The sequence below is a fragment of the Lissotriton helveticus genome, chromosome 2_1 (genome assembly GCF_964261635.1).
Source record: "Lissotriton helveticus chromosome 2_1, aLisHel1.1, whole genome shotgun sequence".
NCBI classification, from domain to species: domain Eukaryota; kingdom Metazoa; phylum Chordata; class Amphibia; order Caudata; family Salamandridae; genus Lissotriton; species Lissotriton helveticus.
In genome coordinates, this window is record NC_136059.1 from 1525297139 (window position 1) to 1525320910 (window position 23772).

At 43.0% G+C, this 23772-nt stretch overlaps 1 protein-coding gene across 4 annotated transcripts in view; it reads left to right on the plus strand.

The window, feature by feature from the left end:
• LOC144818757 (uncharacterized) overlaps nucleotides 1-23772 on the plus strand; it is a 261995-nt gene that overhangs the window by 68235 nt on the left and 169988 nt on the right. For all 4 annotated transcript variants that reach the window (XM_078676475.1, XM_078676477.1, XM_078676476.1 and 1 more), the window contains exon 3: nucleotides 10401-10511. In XM_078676475.1, coding sequence (XP_078532601.1) covers nucleotides 10401-10511 — 111 coding nt within the window. The remainder of the gene's footprint in view (nucleotides 1-10400; nucleotides 10512-23772) is intronic.

A 23772-nucleotide genomic window follows, 5' to 3' on the forward strand; every position in this document is an offset into this window, starting at 1 on the left:
TATGTGTGAGCGTTTGTGTGAGATTGTAAGTGTGTGTGCACCATAGAGACAGACAGATTGTGTGGGAGAGAGAGAGACTGTGTGTGAGAGAGAAATTGTGTGTGGTAGTAAGATTGTATGTGTGCGTGTGACCCTCTGTGTGTGTAATGTAATTACAAGTTGTATGGCTATTGACGTTGTAAATGACAATGCCATTTATTTATCTGTTTTCAAAACCAACACATAAATAAAAATGTTGTCATTTACAATGCCAATAGCTCTAACTTTGGCAAAGGCGAGACAGTTGCATTGTAAATGCTTGTTTCAGGTTCCGATGGGCTTGTCACTTCCGTACATGGTGAGGCTACAAATTTAAGACTTTCACAGAGATCAATGACTTCCTCATTTTCAAGTAGTACAGAGGGTGAATATAGCGATTATCTTGTGCTTCATTTTGTTGTTAATTGTGCTCTTGGAGCGAAGTATAAAGTTCACAAAATCTTTGTTAATGATTTGTGGGAAAGACCGCACCGCCTTTTGCCATCTTAATGGGGAGAATTTACTATATCTCCGCTCTTATCTAGAGTCACCAACACCCCAGTGGGCGACACCTCATCCAGCCACAGAGCATGCACTGCCTACTTTATAACCCAGCCCTTAGAGCCAATACCTATCCTGAAGTTAGGATCGGACAGAGGATGTTTACCATGGAGACCTGCTGCTTATATGGGTATGGCATGAGGTGAGATTTACACAGGATTTTCAAGGAGCAGCGAGCGCTCACCAGACACCGCTGGAACAGCAATGCTTTCCTGCTCATCACAAAGAAAAGATCACTCTCCCTGCGGTTCCTGCAAGATTCTGTGGGATCCATTGCAGTACTGCACTGGATGCTGTGATGGCGTCTGTCTCTGCCACTCTGGATTTTGGGATCTGAACCACACTCTGTTTGATCAGCTGAGGGCAACGAAGGCCATTCCTGGCCCCTTCTCAACAGCACTTGCCCAACCTTTGGAATGACTAACTCCTATTCAACTGCTGATCATATAGAACCCTTCCCCACTTTGGCCTTCCAAGTTCTTGTTTGAATATTTGCTTTTACTTCCAAGATTTGCACCTAAGGAAGTTCCACCTGGACCCTCAATCTGGGATTTCATGCTTACCACAGTAGTCCCCGTGGCTTTCAGTGATGGCCGGTTATAGGCCTGACGATCCATTTTCATGGCTAGTTGATTTGGTAGGTGAGTTGTTACATGCTATACACTAGTAAGTAAGTCACTTATACCCCCATGTTTTGTATTACTGTATCACACGACACAGGGGATACTGCATTAACAAAGCAGTGTGAACCACGTGTGCTGTTTCAAAGCAAGGGTTACCACTCTTGCCTTTACCACTCTTGCCTTTACCACTCTTGCCTTTACCACTCTTGCCTTTACCACTCTTGCCTTTACCACTCTTGCCTTTACCACTCTTGCCTTTACCACTCTTGCCTTTACCACTCTTGCCTTTACCACTCTTGCCTTTACCACTCTTGCCTTTACCACTCTTGCCTTTACCACTCTTGCCTTTACCACTCTTGCCTTTACCACTCTTGCCTTTACCACTCTTGCCTTTACCAGTCTTGCCTTTACCAGTCTTGCCTTTACCAGTCTTGCCTTTACCAGTCTTGCCTTTACCAGTCTTGCCTTCACCACTCTTGCCTTCACCACTCTTGCCTTCACCACGCTTACCTTTACCAGTCTTGCCTTTACCAGTCTTGCCTTTAACATGCAATTGCCTTTGATACGCAATTGCCTTTAATACGCAATTGCCTTTAATACGCAATTGCCTTTTCAACGCATATGCCTTTGCAACGCATATGCCTTTGCAACGCATATGCCTTTACCATGTTATGTTTTGTTATGTTAGGCGGATTTATAAAGAGCATTGCTGCCCCAGCATCGTGGCGTCCCAGCGCTTTATAAATTCCTTTACAATGATTGCCGTTGTAAAGGTAATAAAGGCATATATGTGGTAAAGGCAGTCAGCAGTCTAACATTGGAGCGAGCGGGCGGGGTGTGGAAGGTGTTGGAGATTTCCTGCAGACGACAATGGGAGAAACGGCAGCTTGCTGAGTAGTTTTTGAGATTTTTAGGTTGGGCTGGGGACAGGGTATTTTAGAGGGCTGGGGCTGAGTTTTAGGGCTCGGGGGTCAGATATTTTTCAGGGCTGGGCGCTAAGTTTTAGGGCTCAAGGCAGGGGGTCGGGATAGTTTTTGGGCTGGAGGCTGGGTTTTAGGGCACAGGGCGTGGGTCTGGGGTGCTTTTAGGGTTCGGATTGGGCTAGTTTTTAGGGCTGGGGCCTGTTTTAGGACTGAGGATCGGGGGCTAGGGTGTTTTAAGGACTGGGGTCAGGTAGCCCAAAGGGCTGGGGCTGGGTTTTAGGCAAGGGCGGGGGGCTGGGATGTAAACATTACCACTTGTTTACTTTACCAATCATGCTTTTCCAACAAAATTTGCATATAGGCCTGCGTTGTAAAGACGTGGTCATGGTTATGACCACGTTCTTAAGGCAGGCGAAGTAGTCACATGCGTTGTTCCGTCATACAACAGTGACATAATGTGCAAAACCTTCCTCTTAAGGAGTAAAGCCACTCCACAATGGAAATGAATGCTAAGAAGAAGCATGCCTCTCGTACCTACTTTTGTTGGTGAAATCAGTTAATTCTCTTTCCTCGAGATACATTTTGCAACTATAACTGCATGCAGAAAGTGTCCTTCACAAACCTCCTTTTTTAGCATCCCTATAATAGGTCCTAGAACATGTTAATAAGGTCTCACATTATTCATCCATTACTTACTACATCTCCAGCATATGTGAACAAATAAGCAGTATACGAGTCTGGAGCCTATCTTAGATGTAGTAGTTGTTCACCTTGTTGATACCTCTTGTACATAATTTTGGCATTGCTAAGCCACCAGTTAATCTCTTAGGGTACAAAAGTGCATCACTGTACTTTCTTTTGTAAATTCATAGGCCCTGTATCGAACTGATTCATGAAGCCTCCTTAAAGGTCCTGTCCTGGAAGACAGCTTTCTTAGTGGTGATCACATCGGCCAACAAGATTAAAGATATTGGGGGTTTTGGTTCTCCTAAACCAAAAAGAGTTTTCCATAAGAACAAAGGGCTAGATGTAGGTAAATCAGAATTACCGCTTCATAAATACCGAATTTTACCGATTCGGTATTCATGAATCGGTAAATCTGATGTAGGTATTCATTCGGTAAAATATACCGAATCGGTATGATTCGGTATTTACCGATTCTGTAATTACAGAATCGGTATTTGCCATTGATTCCTATGGGCCTTGAAACCCATAGGAATCACTGGCAAATACCGATTCTGTAATTACAGAATCGGTAAAAATGCCGAATTGCCAAGGGGGACAGGGTGACACCCTGTAGCACCCCTGTTTTTGCCTTGTGTGCAATGTGACACGCATACATGCCCTTAGGGCATGTATGTGTGCCACATTGCACAGGTGTACATGCACAGATGTGCATGTACACCGAAATTCGTAATTTACCATGCAACAGTATTACATGGTAAACAACGAATTTCTAAGGTAAACTGTGCCAACTACATTTGGAATTACAGAATCGGTATATTTACCGGTAAATATACCGATTCTGTAATTTTCAGCCCCCTACATAGTAAAACTCAAATACCGGTCGGTAACGGCCAAAATCGTCCGTTACCGACCGGTAATTGGCGACCTACATCGGACCTACATCGGGCCCAAAATTACCATGAAAACTCATCCATGTGTCGCAATAAGAAACTATATGAAGGTAAAAGCGAGGTTAGCAAGTGGGGTCTCAGCTAAGATCCAAGAGATATCAGTGATAATTAAAAAAAAAAAAGAATAATTTGCAATTTCATATCCTACATACACAGGCATCTTTTTAAATGCATGTTTTAATTGACATTTAAAAGTTGTGCAGAACAGTAAGACTGAATGAGGTTGGAGAAGGGTGTTGAATATACATATTGACTCCTTTCCCACACGGAGTTGTCAGGTTACAGGCTGCATTTCAAAATGTCCTTGCAGTGGTTCCCAGATTTTTTGCTGCCCCTCGTGCCATCTGAATGCATGGAGTTTTTTCTATTTTTTTTTAGGAACATGCATGGATCCATTCTTTAAGGCTAAGGACATTACTGGTTTTCCACTATTCTGCAGTGTCTCTATGACCTCTGGGCAGACCAAGGTTAACTAGGACCTTGGGATTTGTAATTTTTTTTTATTTATTGAACATAAAACTCATACAGTTTTAATAGAAACGTAAAAATACATAGCAGCGTCCGAAACCTCAGTAATGGCAGTAAGCAATATAACCTCAGTCACATGTGGTAATGTTCCTACGACAATCAAACAGCAAGTCGAATTAAACAGAACTTGCAGCTACTGATCCAACGTGTGCAAGCAGTGTAGCTTAGTATGACTTGAGCCGTTGCTTTAGGGTGAATGTGCCGTGTGCGTGGTATCAATAGGGTGTGAAAGTAAGTATGCTTTGAGGGGATCCCAGATATCTCTAGGGCGCGAAGTTATGTAGCTCGGCATATGTGAATGTCTGTTCCTACCAAAATATCATATAATTGATCCAGTCCTTAAACTTGGGCGCCCTGCCCCGTCCCCATCTACATGCTATTCTCCGTTTGGCCTACAGAAGACTGAAGGAAACAAAGTGTCTGTGTTACACTTACATCCTCTGTGTACCCTAGTAGTGCCAGCAGGGGGGGGGGCCTGTATCTGTAGTGATGTAATCTGTTGTAATGCGAAGAACATCTGTCACCAATATACCTGTACAGTGCCGCATTTCCACGCAAGATGCAGAAAGTCCGCTGGTGACATTTATTGTTATCGCGCAGTTTGTACCTGTACATTTTGGCAGGGGTGTAGTAGGTGCGGTGCAGGAATTTGTAATGCGTAATGCATTAGCGGCTGCTGGAGGAAATTCGCTCGGCAGCATGCAGCAATAGCCCCATTGTTTGTCAGTTATGTCCTGACCTATGTCTGAAGTCCACCTGTCTCTAGCAGGGCATCGAGCTGAAGTCAGACTGGCATACAGGCTATGATATAGTGTCGCTACCTAGTGTGAAGCGGCTTTCATAACAGGAAGCAGATCAACTTTAAAATATGTTGTCTTGTACACAAAACCCTTAACAGGAAAGGGCCCTATTATCTAGCTAGAAACTGATAAGACATCAGCCAGCCAGAACCCTTCGATCTGCCAGTAAGCATCTTCTAACTATACCGTTAAGAGCGGCGGCAGATCATTTTCCAAAATTGCCCCTATGATATGGAACACCCTGCCTCTACACCTTTGCATGGAAACAGAACATAAGAAATTCCGCAGATCCCTCAAAACCTGATTATTCTGAACCTTTCCCCCTAGACTGTTTCCCCCTCTCTTCATTCCTTTGGTTTCTGAGTATAAGCTAGCGCTATCAGACCTTAGGGTGATATATGCGCTTAACAAATACATAACATAATACTCTGGTTGGCTCAAGTCAATTAGTTTCTGAGCAATAATGATATCAACACTCTAAATCATAGACATTTTGAGGCAGGTCAGATAATGAAGTCTCATCCATTCTCTGGAGGTCACAAGCAGCTTTCTTTCACAAAGCCTCCTTAGTTATCAATCCTCTTTCTTCTCTCTGTTGGAGCGCTGTCTCTACCATTTTCAACTTTAGTTAGACTATTTGGGCCTCAAATGTTTTGGAATTGGTCAAATTACGAATTTTCATTGCTTCTCTGTGTTGGACTGAATGTCGCTTATCATTTACAGTGAAGAAAAGATAAAAGGAAAACCTTAATCAATATAGATTTTTTCATTTTGGAGATGGAATCATATCGCTAAGCTATTTATGCTGATTGCCTATGTTGATTGATACATTCTGGGAAAGTAGGTTAGTATCTCCTTCAAGTCTATAGTTGCCAGTTTTCATGCAGCAGCAAAACATCCTCTTTGATGAGGAAATAGTAAGCACATATCGGAGAATTTATTTTTTCTTTGGTATTCCGACAAGTTTCAGTCTAGCATCATCACAGTATCAAAATTGTGCAAAAGAATTTCTGAACTTGGGCTTCAAGTTCTATATCTGGTATATCCACATGAATCCCTCTGATGCTCAAGTTATGGCATCAGGGCTGATTTTTACAGTTATCTAATTTTTCTTCAAATTGTGATTGCTGTTGCAGCATGATCGTTCTGGTCATGGGGCTTCTCAGCTTTTAAAAGCTCCAGATGACTGGAGGAAGTTTCCACTTTTTGAAGATTATGATCTAACATTGAGAGGTATTTCATGAAATCTTTGGCGCAGTGCTGCATCGTGTTTCTTGAACTCTAGAATCAGGAGCTAAACACCTCCCTTTGCTGAGGGAGCTTGCTAGTCTCTAGAGATCTGTATTGGCTAATTGGCCCCTCAATTGGGCATTAGACAGGCTTTCTTATCACTAGCACATGCTCCTTTAATTAATCTGGGTTCCGTTGCTTTGTTCTTCACAGAAGCAGTCAGGGCTGGGACAGGCTGGAATGTCCCTCTATGAGATATGACAAGCAGTTGGAAGTCACAAATCTAGTTAAATCAATGCAGTTGAGGTTTACACAACTGAAACCTTGTACCCTAGCTTGTCCGCAGCAGGCGTTGAACGCTGGAATATGATCAGTCACTGAGTCAGTCAATGTAATTCATATTCTTTTAAAAAGAATCTTAAGATTATTCTTTTACCTTCCCCACTCTACGCATCCCTTGAGGTGCTGATTATTTAGATTAAGATAATTTAAATGGTGTTAAGTGTAGCTAGGTTGTCCCTTGAAATTGTTGTTCATTTGTTATCTCAGTTCTGTATCATGTTAAACAGCTTGATCTCTTATTGATTTATGCTGGAAGTGCATCCACTGTCTCATACTGCAGAACTGGTTTTGGAAGTGTCCTCAGACAACCTTGGTATGAACAATGCCATCACAGCCAGGGCGTCTTCATCCTTAAAGACCCACAACAGACACACAAAGAGTTGTGAGGTTTCTGCACGTGCCTGTTATCAGCCCAACTAAAAGTGTGATCAAGGAAGACAAAAGGATAGCACCCCTGCACCTTGCACAGCAGAATATGTATTCCCAACTTTCATCCCTACTATCAACCAAAGGGCAGTGCGTCAGGAAGTCTAATCAGCAGGCCCTTGCTAGCAAACCCTTCATTGAATTTCTAAAGGCAGTCCAGTCACCATCCCCCTCACCTCTGTGTCTGCAGCTCCATCCTCCAGTCATAGAATATAAGCAATACATTCCCACTATCTGGGGAAGCTGTTCTCATCCTCCATCTTGTTCCATGCCAAACCAATGGCATCCAAACGGATACTACTTGTAAATACTACTGTGAGTCTAACCTGAGGATGAATTTCACAAGACACCCACTCCAGCGTTTTCAATGTTTGCCTTTGTTACTCATATGTTTTCTTACATTGCTATGATCTTGAGGTTTCTGCCTCCTTTGAGAGTAGTCTAAAGCTCACCTCTATGCACCTAGAAATTACTTTATGTTGATCAGCTGACTTTGCTGGAGTTGTGGTGTAGCGATAACCTGGTTATAGTACCTATCAAAAGTACCTAATATAGCACTATCTCACAAGTGCACAATACAATTTCTTTCTACAGTTTTGCATTCTCAAATTTCTCAAAAAGCATCCTCCTTTTAGTCCTAAAATCCTGTATGAAATAATGACCTTTCCATAAAGCTTCTGATTGTTGCATCTCCTTTGTTCCTTTGAATGAGCCTCTCCTTTTCTTCCATTTTCTGCATGCTCCTCTCTTTGAGCTCAACCTACTCTAAGTCAGAAGTCCCATGCATGTTGCTCTAATTCCATGATTGTTTTGTACAAATTGCGTACAGCTTCTTTCAAAGATCACAACTGCTCATTCTTTTAAAGTCTTACCCCTGCAACCCAACGTTATCTAATCTCCGCTATCTCATCTATTAACCCCACCAACCATCTGCATGAACTCGCATACACCTCCCTCCACTGATGATCACATCTAACTCCTATTAATGTAACCTAACACAAAGATACTGGAGTTAATTTGTGTCTGCTCGAGAGCCCAAGGCTAATACAAGTAACCAACAATAACTCTGGACTAACCACTAACTTTGGGTTTTGGAGCAGCACAATGCCAGTAATAAAGCACTGTAGTGTCTCACCAGGCATAGTGAGCTCTAAATACACAATTAAAATACAGTGTAGGCCAATCGCTGTTCTATTCAGGTGCAATCCTCAGGCGCATATTGAATTCATTTCCCTGACTTAATTCTCTTTAAAGATCTTCTAGAGTCCCGCTCACTCCCACCTGTATTCAAGGTATGCTCAGACGTGAGTCCCTTGCTCACTTTGCCACTGGATTCAAGCAAGCCGGGCTGAAAATGGCTGAAATGCCAGAAACCGGTCCTCGGAAGCTTGTTTCCGGTCCAGGGAAGGCATAGCTTGGCAGTTTGGGCTGGACTGTTCCCATGAGGCACAGGGTCAGACTGATTTGCATATGGCCGTGTCTGAACTGGGGTGGCAGAGTGGGCTAAAGAACAGTGATGGATTAAACCCAGCTCTGTTGCCTGGGTGTGAGTGTTTGATTGGTTCAGATGCCCCGTCCATCACCACCCCCTTTTGTTCCACTCCCACCTGTCTTCAAGGCACATTGTGGACACTTGGCAGCAATGTTGAGGATCGATTAATTAGCCTCTCTCTCCCTCCATCAGTATCATTTGGGGACTTTGTTCCCAACAGCTCACCTATAGCTCGCCGGGCTCGCATTCAGCTTCAGTGACATTTTTTACCGCTTTGCTTCTACACCTCTGGACGTCTGATCTTTCAGTGGTGTAGTTTGTCATAGGAGATCCACCCCCTCTGCTCCCTGGAACGCATGTCCATAACTGCTGATGTGACCCTGTTGGAACTCCATAGTAGGGCAGAGTAGATAATTACGGGTTCAAGTGTAAAGGTCACAATATAATTGACACCGCTATGTGATTGCTATTCGGTGCTCCACTTGTTGCTTAATATTAGAAAACCACATTAAAACATATTGGAGGGCCACACTGGGACCTCGGTCATAACAAGTACTATAGGCTTTGTAATATTGACCAAATTATTCAAAATTACATTACTGGTCCCCCCAGGTAGGATTACCATCATTAACCACTCCCGCGCATCAGGTAAGGTTACGCTCAGTAGTGTCATAAAAGCGTTATCAATATGAAATACTGGTGCATCAGTAATGCAATAGCTGATATCGCAGCAAGTCCTCTGGAAACAGAATATCTGTAACTTTCCTTGCCCCGTCCTCACACACACACACACACATTGTGACTTACAGCAGAAGGGCTTGGTGGGGTGTGGAGCTTCAACATTTCCAATCACCATGTATTTTTGTCCTATTATGACAGTTTATGCTTCAAGCCCCTTGATGTCAGTCACACTGTGTGACATAAGGGGCTCTACCATGTGTTTTTTTTTTTTTTTTTTATCACCGCTCGGCTGACTTAGAGCTGGGCAGCAGGGTCTCCTGCTTCTTGTGTCTGAAGCTGAGCTCTTAAAAATCTCCAAACCAACAGAAAGACAAACTATCTGTGATCTTCTTGTCAGCACCCTGCGAGGTACGTAATTCTGCATGCCGTTGACACTGCCACTAGAGGATTACCAAATGCGAGCACCAAAAGAACGAAGTAATGGGCGTGATGCATCACACATTCAACACATTCTTTCCTGATAAAATGCAGGGTGTGAAAAATGGAGAGATTTATTTTGCTAAAATGTAAATCGCTAATTCATTCGATGACTTGTATGAGCATAGGCATGGTATCACGTAGTGTGTGCCACGCCCTTTGTTGCTTTATTTTGTCTCCCTCCTCCTCACCGTTTGCCTAATTATTATGTTTTTGCCTATATCTTTCTTGATTCCTAAGATCATGCTATGAAATGCAACCTTTATCTCTCACTGTTTTGCCTAATTATTATGCTTTTACTTGTATATTATTTGCTTCCTAGATTATGCTATGTAATGCAACCTTTATCTACTGTTTATATGTAAAACGCTCTGATACCCACGGGTCAAGCTAGCGCTAGATAAAACTTTAAAAATAAAAATAAATAAATAGATTTGATGAATGCCCTTAGAGCGAATGTGTCTTTATGGGGCAAAGGAGGAGCTGCTTCGGTTTTACCATTTCTGTAATATGACCCTAATTATTTATTGTCACTACCCGAGATGTTATGTGGTTCATTTCCCCAAGCTTCACATAATGCATTGATAAACCATACTGAATATTGTGTGATGGCATAAGGAGCTTTTGATTAACTTTTATTTTCTGATTTCTTCGATTTGTAGGTCCTCTTATTGCTGCCTCTGTCTTTTCGTTGAGCACGAAAGAGAAGGATGATGTGTGCCATATGGACTATAGCAGTCCAGAGAGACGGCACAGCAATAACCATTCCCCAAGTGAGTATATTGAACAGATTTGTTTGTTGGGAATCTGATTGTATGGGTTCACCATCTCCCTTTCTTTTTAAATGTATTTATTGGGTTTTACATTATGTACAGCATTTACTACCAGGCGTGGTGCCTTCGAATTTGAATTACTAATAAGCATACCATGGAAACATACATTGATGCAGCAAAATTGTACAGTTGTACCTACATAGCATACGAATGTCAACAACAATTATGAAAAATGTATTGTTATGGGCTAGTGAGTACTACCTGCACCTTGCTGCAATGTAGTGAACTGGGGGGAGGTCAGAAACTGGGGAAGAAAGACGGCATGTAATAGAGAAGGCGACAGCAGGCCGAAACTGTTGAGAGGAATACTTGGTGTGCTTGTTGACATGGTGTCACAAAGTGTAGCTGGGCATGAACAGCAAGTAGGTGAGCCCTCAGGGAGGGATGGGGTGGAAAAGAGAACCCCCCCCCCCCCCGGGGGGCCCGCGCCCTGTGCTATCTGGGAAGGATAGGAATCAGCGTAACAGTCCAAGCCTCCAGATGGGGAGTCCCTCACCCATGCGCATGCTAGGCATTGACCACTGAGCTAGCCGGCATAGTTCATTTCCTTCCCCTTACAGGAATTGTGTGGATTTGCCACCTTCTTGTCACAATTAGGACACATGTATATGAAGCAATCAAGCAATCCTGAGAGACCTGTAAATAACAGAGTAGAAAGGGAAAGAGGACTACTCCACAAGAAGAGAAAGAGGACTACGCAGCTAGAGAGATAGAGAAAGGTACCCAGATCGCAGCAAAGGCTGAAATAATACGGCGGCCATCTTGAAACGTCTCTTGAAATATCTCTGGAAATCCCTTTGTAAATATTTAGAATATTATTGGTATTAAAATACTGACAAAAAGGAAGAATCTCGATCACCATTCTGTCTACACAAATTAAACAGAGGAAACTCCTAAACAAAACGTAATTCTGGCCAAAAAGAATACGGGATCTTTCAACACAGTCATTATAAATACAACAACACATCTACATCACACGCGACTAATCAACTACCATGGCGGACAACTGCTTAGAACTAGTAAGCATGAATTCTTACGTCATAAGGTATCCTACCAAAATTTCCAAAAATGCAGCAAAAAAATTCATGCATAACTTATTGAGGAGAAACCCAGACACGCTGATATCTGACCCTACGTCCATCACAGTCAGAGGTACTAAAGTGAATGACATGATTTTCTCTACAAGAAGAACGGCTAAATGGCGCTGTGCCGTTACTAATTTACTAAAAGTAATATCCATTTCCAATATTACAAATGGCACAAAAATTACGACAAAGTAAACGCCAAGATGCAGAGCGGACCTCAGCATAACTATATACAAGAACGGTTTAGTGCTTATACAGGCTTCTAATAACGAATTAGAAAAATTTGACAACATATTCCCTACTCTAAAATGTTTCACGGAGAACACAAGATCGGAACAACGCATACATCTACATGAAGGTACCCCGAACACCAGCAACACCACATCCACGGATAATATAATAACTAGAGAATCGCAGAATACACAACAATCTATGCAAGTAACAGACTTAAGCCGCTTAAGAAGCACACCGCCTAGAACTGAAGCAGAGATAACGGGAATAATTATGCAACATCGGAATACCTACATAGAAGATCAGAAGGAAGTTACAACATCCCGACTTATCCAAGGAGCATCCTCATCGATTAGGCCCCCCTCTGAAACTCGAATAAGTCCAGAGTCAGATAACATCAACACAGCTATACCTCAAACTACCCCTACGAAAAGAACTTCGCAAAGAACATATCGTACTACAAAAAAGCTATCTCACCCAATCAGGATAGCAAATACACATAATCAGAACAAAACAGCCAACAAGACTAATATGAGTGGAACAGACAACCAAAATATTTTCAAAAAGAGAAGAGTCTCGATGCAAAGATCAGATCGAATAAAACTGAATACAATTGGTAAACCACGCAACAAACGAGGAAACATAACAAACACATCTCATCAGAATATGAGTGAAGTTGAACATCTGCGAACAAAAATGAACAACATGTCACAAGACATACTAAGATCTCTGCAAGAGATAGAAAAATCCATGAAAATACTGAAAACACCCACAAAAGAATAGAGCACATCATAGAGATATTACACTACTCCCAAAGAAAAAGGAATGAGACAGCGATGCCATTATCAAACGGGCATAATAGACCCGATAGGAAACCAATAGAATTAACGGATGAAGAAACCTTATCCTTACTCCGGGATTACGAGATATCGGATCGCAGGATAGGAGAGGAAATCAGAACATTCCGGATCAATATCAATAGAACGTCGAGACTGAACGATAGGAAATCCAACCTTAATAACTTACAACAAGTTCAGATAATCTCAGAACCACAAACTTTGACTACAAACGGCACGGAAATAGCGTTAAAATGCCTTCTGATCAACTGCAGGTCCGCAGCTAAACATGCATCAGACATAGCCGACCTCATCATTAGCCAAGAAATTGACGTGACAATCCTCACTGAAACATGGCTATCAGACTCCTCATCTCCAGTTCTGGACCTACTAGTGCCCCCTCTATACAACATCGTGAGACTGGATAGAAGAGAAAAGAAAGGAGGTGGCATAGCCTGCATATATCGCTCGGATATAGAAATCGCACAAATACATTCGGATCCGATCAAAGAATGCGAATACTTAGGTCTCAATCTAAGAGCGAACAACAACCAACTTTGCAACCTACATGCATTTTATCACCCACCTAGTAATAATATGCCGTTCATAGAACAATTAATGGAGATCATCACGGCAAATCAGAACGCAGACGTAAACAACATATTCCTAGTGGACTTTAATCTACACTGGAACAATAACCAAGACAAACAAATAAAGGCATTCAAAGATTTCCTAGTGGAACTCAATCTTTGGCAAGAATGTACTCAGCCAACTCGCGCAAAAGGAGCTACTTTGGATTGGATAATTGCAAAGAACGAGAACATTTCAAATCTAACTATAGAGCCATGCGACTGGTCAGACCACCATGTCATAACATTCATGATTCCCACCTGGAAAAAGAACAAACACCCACAACCGATAAGAATTAAAAAATGGATGAGGGACACGAAAGATTCGAACATTGAACGCTTAGTAGAAAGCTGTGTAAAGGACCTACAACCACCAAAGAACTTACAGGACGTAAATGAGCTAACGGCTCACTACTATACTTCAATAACGGATATAGTTAACTCCACAATGCCTCTTAAACAGAAAAAAGTTACAGTGAAGATTCAAAACTCTAGGTTCAATGAGACACTAAATGAAGAAAGACGAAAACTGAGAATGGCGGAAAGAAAATGGAGACAGCATCCTTCTTCTCCCGTATTGAAATCTCTGACAGACACCAGGAAAGAATATAGCAAAAAGATCCTCAACTCTAAAAAGGAATTTATCAGATCGGAATTGGATTCCGCCAAAAACAGACCTCGTAAACTATTCAAAATCTTAAAACAACAATCCAACAAGGCAGCCAAAACGACGCAAGAAATCACAAAAACACAACTAAATTGCGAAGTATTCTCTTCCTTTTTCACAGACAAAGCCAACACGTTGGAAAATGAGCTCAAGATTGCAGCGGATAGCTTAGAAACCCAAAATCCTACAACGTACGTTACCAGCGCCTTAAATGAGGAGATTGGGGCAAAAAACCAGGCCCATTGGGACTCTTTCGAGTTATTAGACCAGAACAACATTGCCAAATCGCTACGAGAGATCAGACCTAATAACCACTATAGTTATCCACTCCCGTTGAAATGCATTAAAGAAATCTGCCAGGCCGTGATTCCCTTATGGACAAAAATTATTAACGCCTCTCTCTCACAAGGGATACTTCCAGGATGCCTAAAAACCGTTTAAGTGGTCCCCATTATCAAAAAACCGACGGCGGACCCGGCAGACCCAAATAATTTTCACCCGGTAACCAACATCCCAATACTCGCCAAACTAATAGAGAAATGTGTGCAGAATCAACTTAGCCAACACATAGATAATTTCTCTTTATTAGATGAATGTCAGTCAGGCTCCAGAACAGGACATAGTACAGAAACGGCGATTTTACATATAGTCGATGACGCTCTTTAAGCCTTAGATCATAATAGATCATGTCTACTCATCCTGCTGGACCTGTCAGCAGCATTCGACACTTTGAATCATGCAAAATTACTGAACAGGCTCCAGAAGAGGATGGGAATATCAGGTACGGTCCTGAAATGGTTTGAATCCTTCCTTCAGGATAGAAACCAAAGACTCCTGGTCAATCAATCTTTTTCATCTTCAAGTCCGAACACGATTGGAGTACCACAAGGATCCACATTATCTCCTTCACTGTTCAACTTATATATCGAACCGCTCACAGAAATTCTTCGAAACTCCAAAATTTCCTTTCACGTGAACGCGGACGACACACAAATATACTTAAAGATCTCGTAGTTGGAAGACATCAAGTTACTGAATGAGGACTTAGAAATGACACTGCAATGGTTAACAATCAATCATCTAAAATTAAACACTCAAAAAACAGAATTCCTTCTAATATCACCCTCAAGGAAGCACACAGAAGTTAAGGAATGGACTAAAATGATCACGGCGCTTAACTGCCCCCCTACCTTAGTAGATTCAGCTAAATCACTAGGAATAACACTTGATGAGAATCTGGATATGAAAGAGCATATCAAGGCAATGGCAAAAAGTGCCCGTTTTAACTTGAACTACATCAGGAAGGTGAAACCCTTCTCTCAAAAGCAGATCTTAAGCTGGCAGTCCAATCATTGGTAATTTCGATGATAGAATATGGGTGCACTACGTTAGCAGGATTATCACAAATCTCCACAACACCGCTAAAAGCCTGCCTCAACGCAGCGGCAAGACTTATCTCCGGGTCAAGGAAGTTCGACCATATCTCTCCACACCTGAAAGCATTAAACTGGCTACCATACCAAGCCAGAATTCAGCTAAAAATGGCATGTATCACCCACAAAGCGCTTCACTTCAACACTCCAAGATATCTTGCCCTGAAAATAGTACTATCTGGTGGAAATAGACCTGCTAGGAGTGCTAAAGAGCTGGTACTGAGACCAGCCATTTTCAGAAAGAAGAGAACGTATGATAGAGCATTCTTGGGAGCAGCCCCTAGAATCTGGAACTCTCTTCCACCTAACGTCAGAAAAATAACAAACACAGCAACATTTAAGAGGGAAACGAAAATATTTCTAATGAGCAAATTCCTCCCTTAGTTCAAGATCGATCTTCTTTAACATAGAGACAGAGTTAAGCCCAAGACACTTACTCACAAGAAGCGAAAATAATCACAACTACGGAGTAGGTCTCACTAGAGGAATACAATCCATGGACGGCGAAGTTGGATATGACGGGACAAGATACTGGACAAGTGAATTTATTTCCTAAAAACAATATATACTGCAGGTCACTGTCCATACATTGTTTAAACTAAAATAGTACTTTACTAATAATGGTATTAGATTGTTAAAGAATATTGAACACTTCGGAAAGATCATTTATAACCTTTCTGCAACCAGGAAACCTCTCCACAGAAATAGCTTGTATTCAATAAGCTATTCTCAGCCTTGTTATATATTTTGTTTATTGTATTTTCATCTTGTGTTTGATCACATATAATTTAGTCATATCTCCTTGTTTAACATTTCCTGACAATTTGTGTCGTCATACTACCTCATGATATGTAAAGCGCTCTGATACCCACGGGTCTTGTTCGCGCTATACAAAACTCTTAAATTAATAAATAAATAAATAAATGAATAAACACTCAGTTAAAGAGCCTCATTTGAGCACAAACATACAACCCGGCTTGATTTACGCGCCCGTCTGCACCTGACGCATGCTGGTTTACCGACCCCGGATTTACTTCACCCTGAGCCTCTGCAGGTCCTGCATGTTCGCAGATACCTTTCCGGGTCAGCCAAATTACAGGTAACCTCTTTCTGCATCCGACCCTCTGCAACATTACCCATCTGAATACACTTTTGCAGAATCTTCCTGACTCGTGCCCTTACCTCCCCAGCTGGTTCCCGGAATCCCGTTTACCCACAAACAAGCTTGGACTGATCACATGTTTATTCCATTCCCTGAAACATGTCATTTAGTGACCCCAGGCGTCCCTCTTACTTGATTGCCTCTAGCTGTTTGAGAATACTTCCAATAACCGTGGTAAGCCTTTACGTTCATCTGCGACATTTTTTTCTAGGCTTAATATCCTCCCATGCTCTATGTTATTATTCTTTTTCCCCCCCTCAGACCGGTTTAGGAAGCTCTCCCCTTGCATTGATTGACTCTACTCCCCACAGGTACCTTGCAACTTCCACAGGTAGCCCTCTATGGCAGAGCTTTCCAAACTGTGTGTCCCGACACAGTACTGTGTCGCCTGCAAATGGTGGGTGTGTCGGGGGATGACACCAATATTAAGGGTACTTAGCACATAACTGCTGCTAATTAAGAGGCATTCCTTTGAAAGAGTGTCTCGGAGTCACCCGCAGCAGCGCGGACTCCGAGACACTCTGCTTTATTGGGGCTGGGCGATTCACAACAAAGCCCCATTAACAAGTAAATGGTGGAAAGTGAAACGTTATTAGCATCCGTGTGTAATAGCAGGTACTGCAGTGCTTGTACCTTCTTGATTTTATGCTGTATTTCCAACTTTTATTTTATGTCCCATTGTAGGACACAAGTCTTTTTGAAAATGTAGCATGTGACTTTTGTCCTTCAATAAATCCTGTTGGACTGATGATTAATCATGAGATTAAAAAGAAAAAGTATGTGCTATTCTTGCCAGCATATTACCAGATGTTAAGGGCAATTTGCACAATGTGGCACCTTTCCAAACTGGCACGGCTTTGCCAGTACTCATTTTAGAGTTAAAGGGAATGTTAGTTTGAATGAAACCTCATTTGATTCTTAACAATTTTTCAGACTTAAGCTATCTCCGTTTAGGAGAAACAGTAGACATCTGTGTTCTTTGAATTACATCTGCACCAAAAGCTAGGGTGAGTTGTCAGGCAGAGGGAGGGAGACAGAGGGAGATAGAGGGAGGAAGACAGAGAGAGAGGGAGACAGAGAGAGAGGGAGACAGAGAGAGAGGGAGACAGAGAGAAGGAGACAGAGAGAAGGAGGGAGGGAGACAGAGGGACGGATACAGAAGGACGGAGACAAAGGTAAGGATACAGAGGGAGACCGAGAGGGAGACAGACAGAGGGAGGGAAGGAGACAGATAGAGGGAGACAGACAGAGGGAGACAGAGGGAGCTATGTGCTTAACTCACTTTTGGCCAACATTAGCTAACTGTGAAGTGCTGTGCAGTAAAGGAGTGGGCATTCTGCACTAGTTGGATGTGCGCCTAGGAAGGTTACAGTACAGGTATAGACATTGCTGTGCAGGGCATGCTTTGTGAGTGAATGTAATGAGTGTATGTGTACCTGCAAGAAGAATAGTACATGAAGGGTGGAGTGTTAGGCAGAGTGCATGCAGTGATTGACCGCACTGGCTGTAAATGTCCCTGCAAGTGGCACAGTACAGAAAGGCTACAGTACTGAGCAATGTGCTTAAAGTGAATGAGTGTGCTGGGTGTATGTATGCCCGTGGTGGTACAGTGCATGGAGGTAACAGTGTTGGACTGTGTATGTGTGCTGTTTGCATACATTAAGTACAAGTGTGCCTGTAAAGGTACATTACATGGCGGCCTGCCTGGTGAAGAGATGAGCACACAGAGGAATCCTCCCAGACAGATTCATGTATTGCTTAATTCCTGTGGGACACACTGGAGAAGGGAGAGCGACACTCCCCCTGTAGACTTTAAAGGTTGCTCTTTGATTCAGTAAAAGATCACAGAGAAGGGGCCTTGACTCATCTCAGGAAGGAGATGGGATTGCTAAAGGAATCATAGAGTGGAGCTGGGAGCCCACAATCGAAATTTTGATGCACATATTACTGTGGCTGACATCCAAGTGTGAACTCGAGTCACTCCCATGGCCTGTGTTGTGGGATTATCAGCTTCGGAGTCTCTCTTGCTGTTACAGGTGGCTTTTCAAGAGGAAGATCGCGGGTAGAAGTATGTACTTCCAAAGAAGCAGAACTGAAACATAAACTTAAAAGACCCAGACCCTAAATCACCTTTGGTGTCTGGAAATGTAATATAAGAAGGGTGGGTTGCGACCCCAAAAATGGTCATCTGCCAAGCAGCCAGAAGGTCTGTGTGAGAAGGTGAAGCTCTGTAAACCTTCTGCCTGTGACACAACTGGTGAGGCAAGGCCTACTAGTCTCCATGCTGGGTGAGGAGACATAACCCAAGGAAACAAAGACCAACTGCTCTATATGCCTGCTTGTCAAAACCAGTGTGCTTTCTGAGGAAGAGGAGAGCGCTTGAGGGAGTGAGGTTGAGTGGATTCCCGGTGATAAGTATGAGGAGATGACTGCTGCATGGATCGAGTTGTTGCCCGTGTTCAGGACTGAATCAGTGACTCTCATATGCCAGGAGAGGGCAAGAAGATAGCCATATAAAAGGATTGCCATGCAATAAGGGCAGAAGCATGTGCAGCACTTTTGCTGTGACACTGTGAGCCAGAAGGGGTTACTGTAGAAAAGACTACCTTGGTATCAAGGCTGAAACCTGCCTAACACTGTAGCAGCTTCTCAATAATCCAGGAGTAGCCACCATTGTAAAGACTGCTATGTGGTAATGGCCGAAGCCTTGCGTTTCCATGGTGCGGCATCCGCGTATGCCAGGCGGAAATAATTGTGCATGTGGATTGGGCAAGAAGCGGTGAACTATAAGCAGCGGGGACCCATAGGTCACCTGGAGCAGCGAGAACTGCAACTGACGCAACACTTTGGACTGAGTGAGGACGCAGTCGGAGCCTCACTACAATAGCAGGATTGAGATCAGGAGCATCGGACTCACCCTCCCACCCCTTTTGGGAGCGTGGACACATACCTTGCAGGAGAACGCGGAAACACCTCTGATCGCTGCCTGCACATAACCACGATAAAGGGAAGGAGAAAGCCTGCGCTTGTCGAGTGTTGCCACTAAGTCCACATGCAGAGGACTCACCTGAACAGGACCAGCACTCTTGAGAGTGCACTCGGATGGAGCACCCGCCAAGATCCTGCACACTCCCTCCCTGCTGGAGTGGTTAAGACTTATCAGCCTACCGGGCCCTGGGGGAACTATGTGCTGAAAGCGCTAGGGAGCTGAGCCACTTTTGACTTTGTTCGAAGAGTCAGAGTGGACTCTTGAGATAAGGCCTGCTAGTGAGCATTCCCTGGAAAACCCCCATCATGTTGGTAGGAACCGGTGAGACAGGGACTTGTCTATTAAAGACTAAAGCCCCAAACTCAAGGGAGAAATGTGTTGGTGTCTGTAAATACTGTAATCTTCCTTTCAATGAGTTGGAAATAAAATACTTCCTTTGGTTATAAAAGTAAATATTTGGCTGGACATCGATTTATTGCTGCTGCTACTTGATTTTTAAGTTATGAGCCATCTTCACTAATCTGTATCCACACCTCCCCCCTGAGGGGAGCGAGCCTTAGACTGCTCATTCACATCTACCACTTGAGAGTCAAGTGCAGAAGGGGTACTTGGCCCAGTTGCTCAGGATCCATAGTACGTCGGGCTCGAGATATCAGTAGTAAACGGTCTCGACCACCAGGGTTGGACCCAGTAACGCCTGATGCCCAGTGGCCCTCTGAAAGGGGTTCTGATACCTAGGTATATAGCGTCAGAAGGACTGAGACATGTAATCAACAGCATGAACCCAAGGGTGGAAACATATAAAAGAATATGTTGAATTTTCTCCTGAAATACCCACTTCTCTTACCCAGAAGACGGATAAGTACCTCAGAATTATTGACACCTGGAAAACAGATTGTAACTATCCAAATGGCCTAAATCTCCAAACACATCTATTGAAGTAATCCAAACAAGTATTAAGTAGGAAAAATAAATCCTTTAAATCCATATTATGAGTGCAATAAAGATGGAAAATCTAACCTAATTTCTTCTTGAAGGAAAACACCCATGTCCTATCCAGGATCTCCAGTACAATCTCAAAATCCCATTCAAAACCTAATTAGAGATCTCCATATAACCCCTGCCAAAGCAAAGTCCAGAACAATACTAGTTCTGCATATGAAACATTTTAATAATAAAGAGTCAGGTGCCCCCCTTAATGCTCAATGTTACAAATGGATCAACAGGGAAGCCTCCCGTGTTCAAGGGCACCATCTACAGATAGTTGTGTTCTACAGGGCTGCTTGTGATGACTTATTTTGTATGAAGTCCAACTTCCTTGCATAACCTCTGACAGTCCTCTCCCAGTTTTTACACATCCTGCACGACTATACCCATGCTTGGTAATCTCTGAAGACATCATTAACTTCTGCAGGACTGAGCTGCCCTACTTGAGGTCAGACCGCATGGACTGGAATGCTGCAACACATTGAGTACTGACAAAGGAGTGCCATGCTGCTGACTCCCAAAACTGCACAGATAATCTTGTTGGTGTCCTTGTTTGAGTGGACTATCATGCTGGAAAAGGCACCCAGCTCCTGACAGTAGACCTGTGAAATTGGAAGCAAAATTGCTACAGCCTAAAATCACTTATACAACACTAACTATTTATTGGCATAGCCACTCTCCTCTAATGAACTCATAACAGCCTATCCCTATTAGAAGCTGCATGGAAGCAAACAGTGAGGATACGTATTGCCCCATTAATGCCTGCAATGATCATTAAGAGTTGCAATGAATCAAAATATGGGGAAATATATGGAAATCACACATGAAAGTTGAACCATCTCTGAACTGTCCACAGTGGAAAATAATGTATTTTCTAATTAGGGGTGAAATAAAAGCATATCTCCATGCATGGTGTCGGGGATACAGATCTATTAATTTTTTAGAGGTTTTTCAACCCTGGCTCCAAAGAGCAGAATAACACTTTGCAGTGAACAGTTTGACTGTGACAGGAGCAACTGAAATAAAAGGTGTTTTGCACAGGACAGCACTATGCCTGGGGCATGGACATCAGGATGTGCTTTATGTATTTTTGTGCAGGTACTCTAAATGTGACAGTGCGCCAAAGCCGTACAGAAGGCAAAGCCTGTGCAATAGAGGTCTCTCTGACATACCAAATAGAATAGTGTTTGCTAACTCTTTCACTTCTTTGTGTTTTAGAGTCACACAGTCATTTTTTTAATACTGCAGACTATTCTGCTAGGGGGATTTGAATCTTGCAGACACTGCCTAACCTGTGTCAGCTTTGGCAGTTTTTTTTTGTAGGTAAAATATATTGTGTGCCCTTCCAGATGACCTAAGCATGGTATCGTCATTCTAATGTAGTATTTGTGATACTTCTGTCATGTCTGGGTTGCATTATTTCAGATTTAGGGCAGAGCAGCAGCTTCGCTGTAAATGAGTGGGACTCACACCTAGGCCTTGGCAGTGTTGGTACTCCGCGAAGTGCCCTAAAAAGTCTGCTGCACTACGCAAAGTTCCACAAGCGGTGGAGTGCGTTAGGTCGCAACGTTCAAACAAACCTTTATAGCCGGGTGTTTGTCCTGCACTAGAAAATCAGCGTGGAAGAGACTAAGTGCAGCACAAAAGGGCGCTGCTTCATTCTGCCAATTGAGTAGATGTTCTACTTGAGCAGCAGCTTCCTCAAAGCAAATGAAAGGCTTCTTAATGAGAGAGGTAGCGAGCATCTGCGACCGCCCGGCATTGTGAAATCTTGTCGGGAGGTGGTCTGGAGTAAGATATTCCTTTCTCGCCAACTTAAAGTTGGTGAGCAGGAGCGAGGAAAAAACTCTGCTCCTTTCGGAACTTTTGGCGCTACGCGGAGCGAGAAAAACTCCGCAAATGGAGTAGAATGGCATGCCCAGGCCTACTCACACCCAGCCTAATCTGTGGTTCCATCTCCTTATTTAGAGGTGGAGGGGGGCATAAGCTTTCCAATAACGGGCCTTTGCTGGCTCTGCCATCAGAAACCTATGATCTGGAAGCCTGTCCGTGACAGGTTTGCCCCGTCGATGTGTTGGTCTGCTCAGCTTATATTGTCTTCCTGCCTCACGAGAGATCTGTTGTCTTCTTGCCCTATTCTTGTTCCCTGGTCTGATGTCCTGGTGATTGCCGTTTCCTGCCCTCATGTCACTCTGTTAGAAGCTTCCACTGTCTCCTGTGCCCCACGTCCTCCTCTTATTTGCCATGTCCCACCTGACTTGTGTCTTGTGTTTCTTTTGTCTCCACAAGGCTCTTTGCTCCCTTACACTGTTGCTCAGGCATCCTTGTCAACGAGAGCTCCTATGGATTGATAGATGTAGATAAAAGATCAAATGCAAAGATAAACATAAATAAAAGTTTGCACCATGCTAGGAATAAATCAGTGGAGCGAAGCATAATCCTACTGTCTCTGGCAGGTTAAGGATAGGTCTACCATCTACGGTGTGTGAGTTATCTGTCAGAGGAGCAAGGGGTAGCTTTGCTGGCACAATGTAAGCAATAGGCTTCCTATCTGTTGCATGTGAGGAATATCACTACTGGCTGTGGCAAGCGAGAGGTAGCTCTGCTGTCCAACAATTGAGGGATTGCTTTGTTATCCCAACAGGATTATGAGGGATCAGTCAGCTGGGTGAGGGATAGCTCTGCTATATTTCACAAGTTTGGAATTGCCTTGCTGTCTGTAGCCAGTGGGGAAGCACTCCTGTTTGCACCGAGCTAGGAATAAAACTGCCGAGCATGGGATTGTTCTAGTGACTGGTATGCAAGTGTTTGACTTATTGCACATGTTTATGGTCATGTGACAGTATATTGCCTCGCCTATCACTAGTGGGTGAGGTTGCAGGATTTGGCAGGCTGGGGGAGCCTGCAGGAATTGGCAGGCTTTGCTGCTCAGTCTCACTAATCAATACATACAACAAACACCTCAGCTCACTTTTAATATCTATTAATTTAGGATAATTTTCCCTACATAAGCCCTGAATGCGTGGTGTTCGAAGAACAACTATTCCGAAGTATTGGATCTTTCCCTTTTGCCCATCAGAAAAGGTGATATTTTATCTAATCATTCTTTTTTTTTTTTTTTTTTTTTTTTTTTTTTTTATAAAATTTTTATTTTTGCAATATATCAATTGAAAATAGAAGGG